General features: G+C 38.5%; 1 protein-coding gene across 1 annotated transcript in view; it reads left to right on the forward strand.

Annotated features, from left to right (window-relative positions):
- The first annotated feature begins 1,253 nt into the window (after positions 1-1,253).
- Positions 1,254-14,969, forward strand: part of LOC104530421 (peroxisome proliferator-activated receptor gamma coactivator 1-alpha) — a 16,391-nt gene continuing 2,675 nt past the window's right edge. The window contains exons 1-5 of the mRNA XM_010174996.2: positions 1,254-1,444; positions 2,407-2,529; positions 3,449-3,653; positions 7,721-7,766; positions 7,875-7,948. Of these exons, the coding sequence (XP_010173298.2) occupies positions 1,397-1,444; positions 2,407-2,529; positions 3,449-3,653; positions 7,721-7,766; positions 7,875-7,948 (496 nt within the window). The 5' untranslated portion in view covers positions 1,254-1,396. The remainder of the gene's footprint in view (positions 1,445-2,406; positions 2,530-3,448; positions 3,654-7,720; positions 7,767-7,874; positions 7,949-14,969) is intronic.

Here is a 14,969-nt window from a genome sequence, read left to right on the forward strand (position 1 = left end):
TTTTTTTTTTTTTTTTGGTCTTACTGCTATATTCCTTGCTAGTTTACTTTTAAACTGTGAGATTTGAACTTAGCTGAAGTCTCTTCACGGTGAGAATCTGAAGTGTGACGAGCCACTCTGAAGCTGGTGGAAAAACTCCCAATTTGATATCCCTAGAATCAGTGAAAGGCTTTTCATTTACTTTAATAGCACAAGGATCAGCCTAGGAATCCTAGATAATTGATCTGTCAAGATCAATTTCCAATCTTTCTGGAAAATAAATATAATGATTTTTACTCAAGTCTATTCCTCAGAACTCTCAGTACTCAAAAAAAATCAGTACCTTAATATACAGTAGGGACTATATTTCATTAAAAAATCGGAAGGTATTTGAATTTACTCAGTTTGACAAAACGAAGACTTGTTACTGAAATAAGATATCTAATACAAATTAACATTAGAGCCACATCTGATTAGGAAATAATCTACTTTTTATAATTGCAGTCTGAATTAGATAAATGCATACAATAGTCACATTGAGCATTCAAACAACATAATTCAAAAGGACAACTTCAAAGGCAACCTGCCTAATACATTTCTTTAAAAGAAACCCAAAGAGCCTGCCATTTCAGTATGAGCCCTGATGGCTAGTATTAGGCCAAAAGGCTCAGGAATGAGAAGCTGGTTGGTTGGATTTGGAGCAAGTATTTCCAGAAGTGTGGAAGGGAAACCCTTTCTCGCTTACACCAGGCCGCGTGTGAGCAAGGTTTTCCAAATTTCATTTGTGATTCATTTTAGTCTGCTGATTAGCTGTCTTATTCTCTGATTCTTGTAATTTTGTCAGGTCAATTAGCTGGTGTTCAGTGTTGAAAAGAGAAAGAAAGAGACAGCCTGGGCTGACACCATCGTTAGCTGTCAGCAGCTTAGGTGCATCCTGTAATACAATCCCTGGGTGATTGCTTGTTCTTAACACCAGTTAAAAAACAAAAAAACAAAAAACAATTGTGGAAGAAAAGTAAACTACAGCAGTACACTCCAAGTGCAAAGAGGTTTCTCTTGAACACGGAGATGGATCATTTTACTGCACTTAATTATATCTTCTGAGATTCTGTTGCAGATTACTGTTAAAACTGTTTTCTGTTGAAACTGTTATTACTGTTTCAAGGACTGATTTAACTCCATTTTGACTGCTTTTTAACATACAGAGGCATCGTTTTGTTTCTTTTCTCTTCTCACCTGGTTCTGTTTTTTGTTTTGTCCCCTCCCACAGAAGATAGATGAAGAGAGTGAGGCAAACTTGCTAGCCGTCCTCACTGAAACACTGGACAGCATCCCTGTGGATGAGGATGGATTGCCTTCATTTGATGCACTGACAGATGGAGATGTGACCAACGAAAATGCCACTAGCCCTTCCCCAATGCCTGACGGCACCCCTCCAACTCAGGAGGCAGAAGAGCCGTCTCTAGTAAGAACCCTTCCTACTGTTTAACAGGAATTGGATGTGCCTCTGGCTACCCGCTGCATGGGTATGATGTAGTCACAGTAAGGTCTGGACTTTTCATTTAGACTGGAAAGGAAAATCAAGTAAAGAACTGAAAATTAAGTGAGGGAAAAAACCCACTGACTAGCCATAAGATGACTAATAAGGAAATCTATTAAAAAGTGTATTGAAGAGATTGTTTTTGAGATTCTTGTGCTAATGGCTGACACTTTTGTTTATCATTCTGTTCAAATAAGTCAGGGTAATGGTTTTTAATTCATATTTCATTTCTCGGGGCTCTTTTTGAATGTATGTTTAGATGTCATTTTGGTGATCTGTGAAGAAAGGCCCATTGAGTCTGGTGGGATGTGAGGCTAATTTTGTGCCTTTAACATTGATTTGACCAATAAGCACCACCTTAGTGCTAATCAGGGCAAACTTGAACCTTGGCTGAGGATGTGGGTGAAACCTTATACACATTTTGCTCAGTAAAACCAGTTTGAGACGTGATTCTGTTTCTGCTGAAAGCCCCTTATCACTGGCTTCTGCGGAAGCAGGGACAGATACCTGCATCTTGACGCTGCATCCATTAGTCTGTTAAAGTTAATGTCTCTGTTTAGATCAGAGGCCTCTCTGTCAAACAGATCACCAAGAATTTAATTTTGCCACGGATTCAGAAATCCAAGACCTCTGTCATTTTTGCTTGCCCTGCAGTATACTGCAGTAAAGGGGGCAGAAATATGCTGCCAAGACAGAAGAAAATGAAATCTGTCTGCTCTGGGGAATATTGAGCCCTTCTTTCTCTTATATTGTACTTTGCTTGCTGAAATAGATATAGTTAATTTTTAGTTAATTTTAAGCAAATATGTAGATAAGTCATTTTAATCCATAAAGTTGCATAACTTTACTCTTTTCCTTCCACCTCCCTTTCCCTGATGTGTTTGTAGCTTAAGAAGCTCTTGCTGGCTCCAGCCAACACTCAGCTAAATTACAATGAATGCAGTGGTCTCAGCACACAAAACCATGCAAACACTAATCACAGGATCAGAACAAGCCCTGTGGTTGTTAAGGTACAAACTTAATCTTTGTAATATGGAAAAAAAGAAAAAAAAAGAAAGAAAAAGTGTAACAAGGTCTTTTATGCTTTCAGCAACGAAGCAAGCAGTAGATCTGTATGTATTATATTAATCTGCCTATTATCTCTCAACTACTTAAAAAAAAAAAAAAAAAAAAAAGAAAAAGTGAACAGATTATAGACTGGGTTCCAGAAAGTCACCTGAGCTCCTTTATGCTCTGAATATTTCATTTATGCTTTTTCTCTTGGCAGAGTTCAGTTGTAGTCCCACCGTCTGTTACTCTAGCCTACTTTATTCATACACAGAGTAGCAGGGGGTACGATAAAATTTGCTGATGGGCTGGTGTTGTTTATGAGTGACTCCAGGTTGTGGGACTGCCATTTTACCAGCTGTCTGAGCTAGAGAAAAATGACACTAGATTCTTGGCAAAAGATGTGTATCAGCCATTAATTGGGTAGAATGGGGGCTGTGACATAATTCTGTTAGCAGGCAATATTAAACGATGTTTGTCTTGCCGTTCACTGTAACTGAAAACAGAGCATTTAGGGGTACTTAAGAGAGTTGTGAATACTGGGCTCAAGCGATCAGCAGCAAATTAAGGTTTAAACCAGCTTATTTTTTTGCTCACTGTAAAGGCGCTGTAGGGTCTTGTTAGTTACATGTTGCTGAGTAGGAACATTGAAATGTAGGAGAAATGAAATAAAAAGCTGTGTAAATGTCATTTAGGAATTTTAAATGTAATTTTCTTTCCTTGTTCTGCAAACAATTATTCACAGCTCATAGATCTAGTATACTTAGACTGAACACTTCATTGAAAATCTCATCTCTTCAGAAAACCTATATCCTTTCTGATAAGGTTCAGCTCACTAATTTTAGCTTATTTTATTTTCTTTTATTTTACCCTGTTTTTAAGACTGAGAATTCATGGAGCAATAAAGCAAAGAGCATTTGTCAACAGCAAAAGCCTCAAAGGCGTCCCTGCTCTGAACTTCTCAAATATCTGACTACGAATGATGACCCTCCTCAGACCAAACCAGCAGAGAACAGGAACAACAGCAAAGAGAAATGCACCTCCAAAAGGAAGCCTCATCTGCAGTCTCAGACAAATCATCTGCAAGGTAGGTGTGGGACCACAGGAGACTGCTTTGGTACTAGCAGTAATGCAGGGAAACTGAAACCCATGGTTGTGAATACCCTCGATACCTCTTCTGTTCTTTGGATTAGTATAGTAAAGCCAGCATCTCTTCTGTGTAGGGAGAATTTTGAAACAGTACAATGAAGTTAGAATTAGTTAGCTAGATTTATCCTTTAAACAGTTTTAATCCTGTCTCTATCACCCCCAACCTCAGCAAAGGAATATCAGGGAAAAAAGCTTTAACAAATACCACATGTTAACGTACCAAGCTAGCTGGAGTTATTTATTCACAGAATACTGTACCAGTAAGAAATCATTACACCCCTAAACAAGCTGGGCAGGCCAGTTCATTAGTGAGCTTCTTTCTTTTTTGCTAGCGTAAAACTGAAGACATTGTTAACCTGCCACATAGTCCTTAAGAGACAATAAATAGTGCTCTCACTGCTACTGAGAAAGCAATAAATGTGTCATTCCTGTTAAAACTGGAATGCCGGTTTGTAATTTTATTTTGTAAATAGTTGAAAGTTTAGCTGCCATCCTGATCTTTCTCTCTCTTTTTAGATTCTTTATGGCCGAAACTAAACACTTGTGCTGACTTTTAGTATCCCCTGATGCATAAAGAACTGGTCTATATTACAAGTAGCTTCTATGACAGAGATGCAAGAATTTAAAGCCCCCCTCTCACTTTCTCTCCCCCCCTTCACCTGCCTGTTTTCCCAAGATAAAGGAAGGCTGTAAAAGCTTATGAGCCCAAAGGGAGCTTTTTTTAAAAGTTACTACTACTTTAAAATATATATCTATGTATATATTGGCCTGGTATCTAGGAGGCCAGGTGCCTATCTCAGTCACATCAGTGCAAATCCTGGATGACTCCATTAAAGTCAGTGGAAGTTACCTGGCTGCAGCAAAGATCAGGATATGACCCTAAATGTGTTCTGGTACTTTTAAAGAAGCAGTTGTAAACTGTGTATGTTTTTTCTTCTTTTCCCCTCCCCCTTCCCCGCTTTTTCAGCCCCCATCAAATCTAATTTTTCACTCTTCACTAGAACTATAAACAAACTGAATAAAAATAATCTTCCCTTTCCACCACTAAATACCCTTTTTGCAGCTTTGCATTCTGACATCCCAAGTATACTTTTCCCCATTGTGATCTCTGTACAATGTTTCTTGTAAGAAAGAAATCCAACTGCCCCTAGAGCTTCTTGGATGCCAACTGACACTCCTTCTGGGTGGCTTCAGCAGTCTGCTTCACAGCAAAATCTGGACTGAACTGTATGTGTAAAACCTGGGTCTCTTACTGCAGTGGTACTGAAACATAGATCTGCCAGAAGTTACAGGGGGCTTTATTAACACTGTTGGGTGTTAAGGTGATACATTATAATGTATAGCATGTATAGCATGCTATATGCACAAGTATGTTATACACATACATAGATGTGTGTGCACACACGCATAAATACAAATTATAAAATCTTCCTATTCAGATCAGAGCTGCATTTTTTCCCCAGCCAAGGCAATTGTGTAGATTCAGTGCACAGAAGCCAGGCACATTGGGAACCCCTGTGGAACCAGTGTGGATTAGGAAGGTCCAGAGGGACGTATAGCTAACTTAGCAGTGTTTAACAGATGGCTGTGACTTTGGTGGTATTGCAGGTGAAATTGCAGGCAGAGAAAAATTTTTCTCTTCTTTAATTCCCACAGTTTAATTTACATGTTTCTGAAATGTTTTTTCATCAAATTTTCCTCAATCACCAATAGATTACTTCAGTATCAATGGATTTGCATACAATACAAATACAAGAATATAGCGCTTTCAGTTTGGACAGTCAATTCCTGCAGAATCAACCCTGCAAATTTAACTGGTGTTCGCAGACCTGCTGTTACTTGTTCATACATTTAATCAAAAGTATGAGAAAATTGGCTCTTTCTGTTTTAAAAAATAATCAGGGTCTGATATTTTCTTTCAAAGTTAGGGAAAACTCACAAAGAATAAGTCAAATGGTATTTTCCTTTAGGGTTGCTGTTGCAAACATATTGCAAACCCACGGGAATGTCCACAAATCCATTCATGCCAAAGATCATCCGTGGTTTTGCATTGAAATTTGCCCATGAGGAAACTTAGTTCTTTTGAACCTGAATGTTTTCCCTTTACAGGGACAAGCAACTTCATGTGAACCATTTTTAATAAGAAAAAAACCACACCACAGTAGACCTTGAAACTCTAATAAACAGGCACCATGGAAAATTATAGCACCTTGGCTAAATATTTACACTATCAATAGCTGTGTGTGAGGATGAGTCCTTTGCAGGAATACTGTTTGGTCAAGCCCTTGCCTAGCAATAAGAAAACTGATGGCTGTTTTGGTATGTGAATTTCTCAGTGGGAGAGCTCAGTGATACCTCTCTAAAATGAATACATACGAGTGTGAGATAACGCCTTGGTTCTGTGCCCATCTCTGGCAGATTTGCACTGTGCCTCAGAATTTTATTTATATATTCTGATGTGGGACTATTCTGTGAGACTAATGAGAACTAGAATGAGACTTTTTAGAGGCTTAAATAGCTCTTGGACATTTAGCTTCCTTAGAAAGCCTAAATTGTGTGAGAGTATGTAGATTTTTATCCTCTGAAAAAAAGTGGAAGCCTTTGTATAAAACTTAATTCTAGAGCCTTACTGTAAGGTCTGGCTTTTTTAAGCCAGTTTTACCTCTAGGTAGCCACTGGCAAACATTAGTATCACTAGCTGTATATACAATACACAGAAAGATGTGGCAGGTTACATTCAGTCTTACTGCACCTGGTTTTATGCACAAATCAGCAGCAGTGCTGGATCAGACAAATAACTTGCTGAGGTACATCTCCTCACTCCGACAGTGACTTCTGAGGAAGGTGAACCTGAGGTGAACACCTGAGTTTCCCTTTCTAACTTTAATATGGGGAGGAGGAGAAACAATATGCAGCTCTTGAGAATTGAGTTAGTTTTTAAAAAAATGTAATATTACTTCAGGAATGCTCTAGAGCTTATAAAAGTAATCAATTTGCATATAAAATCCTTTAATGTTGATGGGAGCTCCAAGCCTGGAATGAATATGAAATACGCAGTAGTGACACTCTGGACAAAAGATCTGCAGTGCAGGAGTATTCAAGGGGAACATTTTGTCTTAAGTAATTACTTTGCAGAAGAGATCCCCTGCTGTTATTCTTGGTAAAATGCTCTCTGTGTTTAAACATCAATCTAACTTCTGAAAAGTGAAATTTGCAAGTAATATTATTTTTAATTTTTAAACATTTTACTGTCAATTAAAGGAATCTTAGTTGTATTACCATATCCTAGTTCTTGGCTTGCTTTGGGAAAATACAAGTTTGCATGAATAAAAGCTACAAAGACTCGTATTTTTTTACCTAGAGCTTTGTTTTTTGCATGTGTTGGGATTGTAGTGCTGAGTGCTTCAACCACATTTGTAACCATCTGTGACTATGTCCGTGGTTTGTCACAGTTTGCAAGATAATTTGCTGAAATTTGGGCTATTACTGGTTGGACTCTGGCCTCATAGAAACAACCTATTCTCAGTGCTATATGTAAAATTGTATATTGTAGAAGTAAAATTAACTGAATATTCATAACGTTCTGTTACTTTGTAGTAATTCTGCTGCTTCTGTTTCCAAATAAAACATGAACTGTAGTCGAAATTAACTCTAAGAGAAATAACATTTTCACAGTGTATCCTATAGGTTCTTCATTGATTTTTAGCATGTGCCATTCTTCTTCTGAAAGGTTCTTGGCATTTGTGTTGTGTACTGTATTTCAGAGGTACAGTAATTGATGTAAATCATTGTTGAAATTTAGGTGTCCTTTTGGTACTAGTAATCAAGAATCAGGATGAGTCTCCTTATTTATCTATCTAAGATACGCTGAAATGGGTATTGAACTATCAGAGTTCAGCCTTAACTGACTAACATGGGATTCTAACACCAAAATAAAAATAAATCTTTTTAGTATACATTATGGAGTGTTTAAATATTCCATAATTGTTTTCTTTTTCCCTTTAGCCAAACCAACAAGTTTATCACTTCCATTGACGCCTGAGTCACCAAAGTAAGTACTAAAAAGTGCAAACATTTATAAAAGGGAGGGGGATTCAATAGATTTTGGCTACAGCAACTCCATTTCAGCTTGTTTTTATAAATGTGCCCTGTCTTCCAGTGATCCCAAGGGTTCCCCATTTGAGAACAAGACTATTGAACAAACCTTAAGTGTGGAACTCTCTGGAACTGCAGGTGAGAAATGGGGAGCATTGGCTCTTCCTTTAAGCATGGCTTGTGTGTGTGTTTGTTTATTTTAATATACCAGATGTACACTGAGATCTCACAGAGATCTCTAGTAGAGTAACCTCAGTGCAGTTTAGCAATGAGTTTTTATCCAGTTACCTGAGAAGGAATGTGTTTGAAAATATGTCTCCAAACCTACAAAAGAGAGCATAATTTCTGAGAAAATACGAATTAAACCATTTATCTGCTATACTTCCCCATTTCCCCATAGATTTGTGTACTGCTGAGCACCATCTTTCAAAGGCAAACCCCACAGCACAGTGTAATAGATGTTACAGATGGAAAAGTTATGTCATCCAGTCTGTCTCCAGGCCGGTCTAGGGCTGTACGTGACTGCATGTTCAGTGCTTTGTCGATTCTAGATTAATATGTCACAAATAACAGCTTTCTCCTCTACCACTGCAAAACTCTTCCATAGGTTAGAGGTAATTTTTTAAATTGGTTTTCATTTTATGTTCTTGCTATCTTTTTATTTCTTCCGTTAGTACATTTCACACAAGCTCCCTTTATCTTCCTCCTCCTTTCAGATCCCTGGTGTTTGCACCTTTTGAAGATTTGTAGATTTTTTTATCATGTGGTGGTTTAGTTCATGCATCACCCATTGCACTCATTTAATTCATCTGCTCTTCTTTCCGCCAAAGCAAATTCCTTCAGACTCAAATCTCTTTTATCGCTTTCCTCTGAACTCTGTTTTGCCTCTGTTTTCCTGAAGCATCCAGAACTGAGCACAAGAGCATACATTGAGCTCCACCTGAGCTGTTGCCAAGACTGTTTTCTTTCTCAGCTGTGTAATATTGAAAAACAAGAGATGTACTTGGCATGTGTTTCTCTCAGGATAACAGTGGATTGTAACTTAATGTGATCTCAAGCATTTTGCAGGGCATTGCAAAATATGTCTTCAGGTACCATAAATCAGCTTGGTGCCCCTAAATTCAGTGCCAGCTTTACACATGAGCAGACTGAAGCACTATATTTGTGTATGTACTTCGGGCTTTCACCTCCCTACAACCATCATTTCACTTTTTCAGAAATTTCTTCATTCGTTCATCTTTCAAACATGCACACTTCCTCTGTCATGTCCTGAAAACCTGCACTCTTAATCATTCTTCTTGTGAAAAAAGGAAGCATCCTCCCAATGCACCTTCTTTTTGCAAAACCAACACAAACATGGCAAAATTCACTGTATGCAGCAGGATAATCCCTTTCAGTGCCAGCAGGCCTGAAGCATGGAGAAGGCTCTTTTATCATTACTGGAGAGCAAATCTGTACAAGGGTGCCCATTTGTAAGCACACTGGTAAGTCAGTGCTTAATACTGCCAACTGAAAGGGGCAGGTGAGGTGACTACAGCAGCCTGGTACAAGCAGCCGTTGAATGCAGTGAAGGGAGCAGTGTTTTCTCCCAACCAGAAAGTCAGCAGCTTGCTCTTCCCATCAGCTGACTAGACAGAAATTGGGAGTCAGTCTGACCCCTGGATAGTCCTCTAGTACTGCCTCCATCATGGCAACAGGAATGGTCTTGGCATTACCAAATTCATTCCGCTCCATCAGCTGTGCACAGAGGAGGAAACAAAACAGCTCTGTAGTTGTCTTAGACAATATAACCAGGAGAACTAGCACATTAAAAAATGTATCAGAAGCTGTGAAACAGCACAACTGAATGAATATGTGAACAGGAACATTGTCCTATGAAAACATTATTTTTTTTCCCTCTGGAAGTAAATAGAGTCTAGTTAGGAAATAGACAAATGATAATCAGGAAGCATAAGAGTTGGTGGAGCGTGTGTGGCCAGGGAGTTGAACTAGTGTTACTACACAGTGTACATGATGGTGGCTCCTAGATTTCATTTTCAAGACCACTTGCTGTGGTCTTCACAATGCCTGGTGAAGAGGCTTGAGGAGATTGTTTTGTATCACTTGGTAGCTGTGTTAACCTCTGCCTTCACATACATCTAGATTTTATTTTTATATTTGTATGTGTATATAAATCTATAAAAAGATGAGTGGTTTTGCATGTCTTACCTTTTAACTCATTTGTGTTGCAGTAGTGTCTTGTGTCATGAGTCTGCTTCTCTGGAAGCAGAAAAGTACATAACAGAAACAACCTTGAGTACTGAAGAACTTACATATATAAGTAACTCATGGCAGAACTGGGATCCACTTCGGTAAAAAAAACCAACCCCAAAATAAGGAAAAAAATAGTCGTGGTGGTGATTAATAATACCTTGGAGTTCTTTAGGGAGAGCCTGGCAACTCCAAATTATATCCAGATAACTGCATTGCTCATTGTCCTTATATAGGGCAGCTTGCATTGTACAAGCACTATTTATTATAATTTAAATAGGAGTTGCCTTGATCTCACTGCCGAATTGAAAAGACCATTAGAAGTGCTGCTCGCACTATCGAAGCACAAGGTGTTTTAATATAAATAGCGGCTCCCTTGATCTCTCTGCTGAAAACAACATTGGTTCCCTCACTGATAAATTAACTATAGAGTAGAAAAATAAATAAATAAAAGCATTTCCCACATGAGCCATCAATCTTCGTCACACACACATTTTGGATTCATGTATCTGAAGTCAAACTGAAACTGTTATCTCGCCGATGCTGTATGTTGCTTTACAACGGATTTGTTAGTAGTTGTGAATGTAACTTTGTCCTCCGTAAAACTGTCAAAACATTGATTTATCAAATTTCAAGGAATGAATATTTTTTCAAAGTGTTTTCAAGCCACGCAAGAATTCTTTAAATGCACTTTAAATAAGTGGCCTATGATAGAGGAATAAATCCCTTTTTATCTAAAATCCCAACTTCTGCAGCTGATTTCTAGTGCTATTCTGAGGAAAGTGGACCAGAACTTCACGATATGGAGGGAGTCCTAGGTGATGATAATGTAGTGGGTGAAATTTATGTGCAAGTTTTGTTCTGAGTAAGAGACTCACAAGAGGTCCTTCTCCCTTTGTTTCCACAGCTAGCTGCATTGCCAACACCTTGCTAAGAGGCCATGGGCTTGGACTTCTCTAGTGGCTTCCAGGAACATGGGATGTTTCTGTGTCACTGGAAGACCTCTTTCCTCTTTCTTACCAGGCAGGTTGAGGGGGCATCTGCAGGTGCAGGGACTAGGAAGATACTCATCCTCTGGAAGGGGCTGTCTTGCTCTTGGTGATCAAGGGCACCTCAATGATTGTCTTAGACTTTCTGTTGAACTTCTGTGCCAGAAGTTAGATGGCATGGCTCCTAAATGTTTGAAATCTAGTTCTCTGTTCTCTCAGTGTCTTTTTAAACCTTCACTCCTCAAAGCCATCATGTAAGTGCATGAAGTGAGTTTACACGCTTAAAGCTTAATCAGTAACTGGAAGGCTATTTCCACCCTCTTATCTACAACTTGGTGACTTGGTGAAAAGTCTCTCATTTGCACACAGATCCCTGTAATTTACCTGAGCATAAAACTCCTCATAAAACTGGTCTTTCTTGGTGCAAAATCTGATTTCTCCAAAAAGATGACAGAAAAGGCTGTATGAACACATTCGGCTTGAATAGTGATTTGGAATTTGAGAGCATCCTGGAGTATACTTATACCTTTCTATTTGCCCACCTCTGGATCTGTGTTACCTCTTAGTTGTCAGAACAAATACTTAAAATCTATAATGTAACAACTTGTTTGACCTCAGAATGTTTTCTGCTAAAATGAGATGTGAGATGCAGAGTTGTCCAGAGGGAATAAAATCTAGTAAATTATTTTATATTTTCAGGCATCTGTGTTTATTCTCTGCAGCACTGACAACAGGATTAAACTGAATACTCAACAAGCATGTAGTCTTTTATTATATGATGGCTATTTAATTTTATTATATTTTCCTGGCTTCTGCAATCTTGTGCTACACAAAAGCTCTTCTGATTCTTTTACTGAATTGAGCTGTTATCTTGTGTTCAGTGTTTTTAGTGCCCTTAAATAATGTTTCCCTTGACAATCCATTTTTCAACTTAAAAGGTATAAAAGAATTCATTTTCAGTGCCTCTCAAAAAGCCCAGTGCACAGGTAGAAAGGTTCCAAGACTGTGTTCCCCAAAAGACACTAATTCTCAGCCCCCTCAAAGCACAACAACTGTCATCAAACATTTACATGCTAACAGTTTTATTAAGATTGGTGTCTATGTAGAACAGCATTGCAAATCAGTCCTGAAAAATCAAGATGTCATTTTTTATGCAAAGGCACTCCCCTAATTTCTACTTATCAACTAGCTGAGATCAGTTACTAAGGGGTTTTTTTTAGTGGAGTTTTGGAATGTATCAAAAGTAACGTCACTCTTCCCAAGATTTTTTGAAAGAAGTCACTCGACCAAGGTGGCAGTCGGCACACATGCAAACACCTTTTGTTGCACAGACATGGGGAGGATGGTGCTGCTTCGGCAGCAGTGCTGGCGAATTGATGTACACTATGTTCAAGCACAAGATCACTGAGTGAGTTCGTAGTATGTAGACAGAGCAAGGCAAAATGCAAACATACCATTTACCAAAGCCATTCAATTAAAGAGAAGTCCCTACAAAGAAAATGGTTTTATAGCATGTCATGAAAAAATACTTGCCTTTTACTTTAAAAGGAAGAAAGACTGTTTAAGGGGGATGATTGTAGAGTATGTACCACTTCTAACAGATTTGCTGTGCAGAAGTACATAAGTGTGAGTGATGTAGAGGTACTTGTTTATTATAGAGCACATTTCAATGCAGTAATCATAAATATTGCTAAGGTTGTGCTCTGTTGAAATATGACCTACATACTCTTGATTGTTTGTGTTACGTGATTTGTCTGACACCCATTACATTCTGGGTAATGGCAGCCATTTGTTGCTGTGCACAGCAGGCTCTTTTGACAAAAGAAAATAGGCAGCAATAAAAAAGCTATAGTCTGAATTACATTCTGCACAGTGCTGCACTGCTGAGAGTTTGTGCAAGTGTGTTAACAATGCTCTGAACTGCCTCTTGTCAGCCTTCAGCCCGTAATGGCCATCTGTCCTTCCATAAATCTGTCAAAACCTGCTAAGTTCAAGAGAGAGCACAGAATATACCTTGTACTGTCAACACTGAAATGTACACATTGGCGGAGAAATCGTCGCGTATGAAATAATCCAATGGTTATAGAATATTGTAACGCTGTTGATGAGGGATCATGGCCCTCAGTGAAGTTTACCAGGGATTAGTGTGAAGATGAGCAAGTGTGCAGCCAACTGGTTTTCTCAAAGTTCATAGTTTGGATATTGGTCATGAGACATGCTGAAGGTGCACTTCATAGCGGTGACATGGATTCAAAACTTCATTCCCTCCTCCATCCCCTGATGGAGGTTTGTTCAAAAGTTAAATGAACATTTTCCAACTTTTATCTGTTTCTTCTTGCTTGTGCACTTCCTGCTTCTGCTGAAAACCAGGAGAAAAGCCAAAATGCCATGAGGAAGCCCTTTCTTAGGCTGTCCCTAGCACAGTTCTGCCAGCAAGAGAAGTGCCAGTAAATTTAGCTCAGTCTGTACTTTTGCGAGGGTTTTTTTGGTAGGGTTTTTTTTTCCCCTCCTCTAAAGATTGCTGGACTTCTTGTCAGGCTCCTGGAAATCATTGTGCTCTGTATTTAGCTTGCTGGCTTTAAAGAAGTGGAAATGCAAGCGATATTTTATTTTGAATACTGGATTATCTCTGGGGTTTCTTTGCTTGAAATTCTTAAATATGCATGTTCATTGTGGAGTGGTTGTATTTCTGCTTCATTCTTTCTTTAAAATTACATCCAAAAAATCAGTAACTAACCCCAGAGCTTCTCATGGGCTGTGTAATTTCATGAGTAAAAGTGACAGTTCTACATTTTTTATCTAGAAAACAGTCTTACTCAGATCTCTGTTGAATCTGAGCCTGACGTTTGAACGCAGAAATTATTGCTACAGAATTTTGAAGACCACTATTCTCTTCATTTTAACAAAAAATTCATTTGGTAGTAAAAAAATATTAGTTAGTGAGGAGGTGGATAAGCTGTGAAATACATACTGCTGGCTCAAATGAATTTTCGAGAAGGAAAAAACCCCGAGAAGTCAAATTAAAGGAAATAGTTTAACAATGATGACTTTGCACAAAACCTTTTCACTGTTAAATTCAAATTTGTGATAACTAGAGTTTTAGGGGTCAATATCTTTGCCTCAGTTTCCCTGCCTTCTGTGGTATTAGGCAAAGTCTTCACATAGCCACAGGTAGCTCATAACCATTTTTTCCAAGCATTCAGACAAAATCAAGCTTCTCTCTCACATCAAGTATCTATGCCTTGATACTCCTATCTTCTTTTTTTCTGGAACAAATTCGTTGCAGCTAATGCAATGGGACTCCCTGTCTCCATTTATGCTCCTTAGGGAGCACTATGCATTGATGGTCGCTTTTCCTTCTTTACAGCAAAACACTATAAAACATGTTCCATTTGCATTGATCAGCTGAGCTCTGTTGCATGGTTAAAAATACAAAACAAAGCTCTATAGCCATGTTTGAAATACACATTTCCTGTAAGTGTGTCTGCCCTCTCTTTTCATTCTTGCAAAGGAAGTAATGGGCAGCTCATTGCTTGGGCTAGAAGAAGAAATCTTGAAGATCATCGGCCTCTGGTGCACTCAAGGATGGTCTGGATTATCCAGGAGGACTCCTTAATCTTGGTCTAATTTGTTTAATTTTAAGCATCTATACTTCTAAATCACATTAGGGTCAATTGGACAGAAGCAATTTTTTTCAAACATAACATACTAAGTACTGTCCTGAAGAGTAATTATTTAATGAACAGTAGGTGCAGTTTTCTGTTACTCTGCTCTGGTATTCTGAGCTATCCTTTTGTAAATTCTGAATAGATTCTATGATTTCTACAGAAAACATTGAGAGTTACTGTCTACCCTTTTAAAGATAACAGGAAGATGCTCCTTTGGTTCCCAGGTTTTGCTGGAATGGGCTGTAGTCATTC

This window comes from Antrostomus carolinensis, unplaced genomic scaffold (assembly GCF_000700745.2).
Source record: "Antrostomus carolinensis isolate BGI_N321 unplaced genomic scaffold, ASM70074v2 scaffold26129, whole genome shotgun sequence".
NCBI lineage: Eukaryota > Metazoa > Chordata > Aves > Caprimulgiformes > Caprimulgidae > Antrostomus > Antrostomus carolinensis.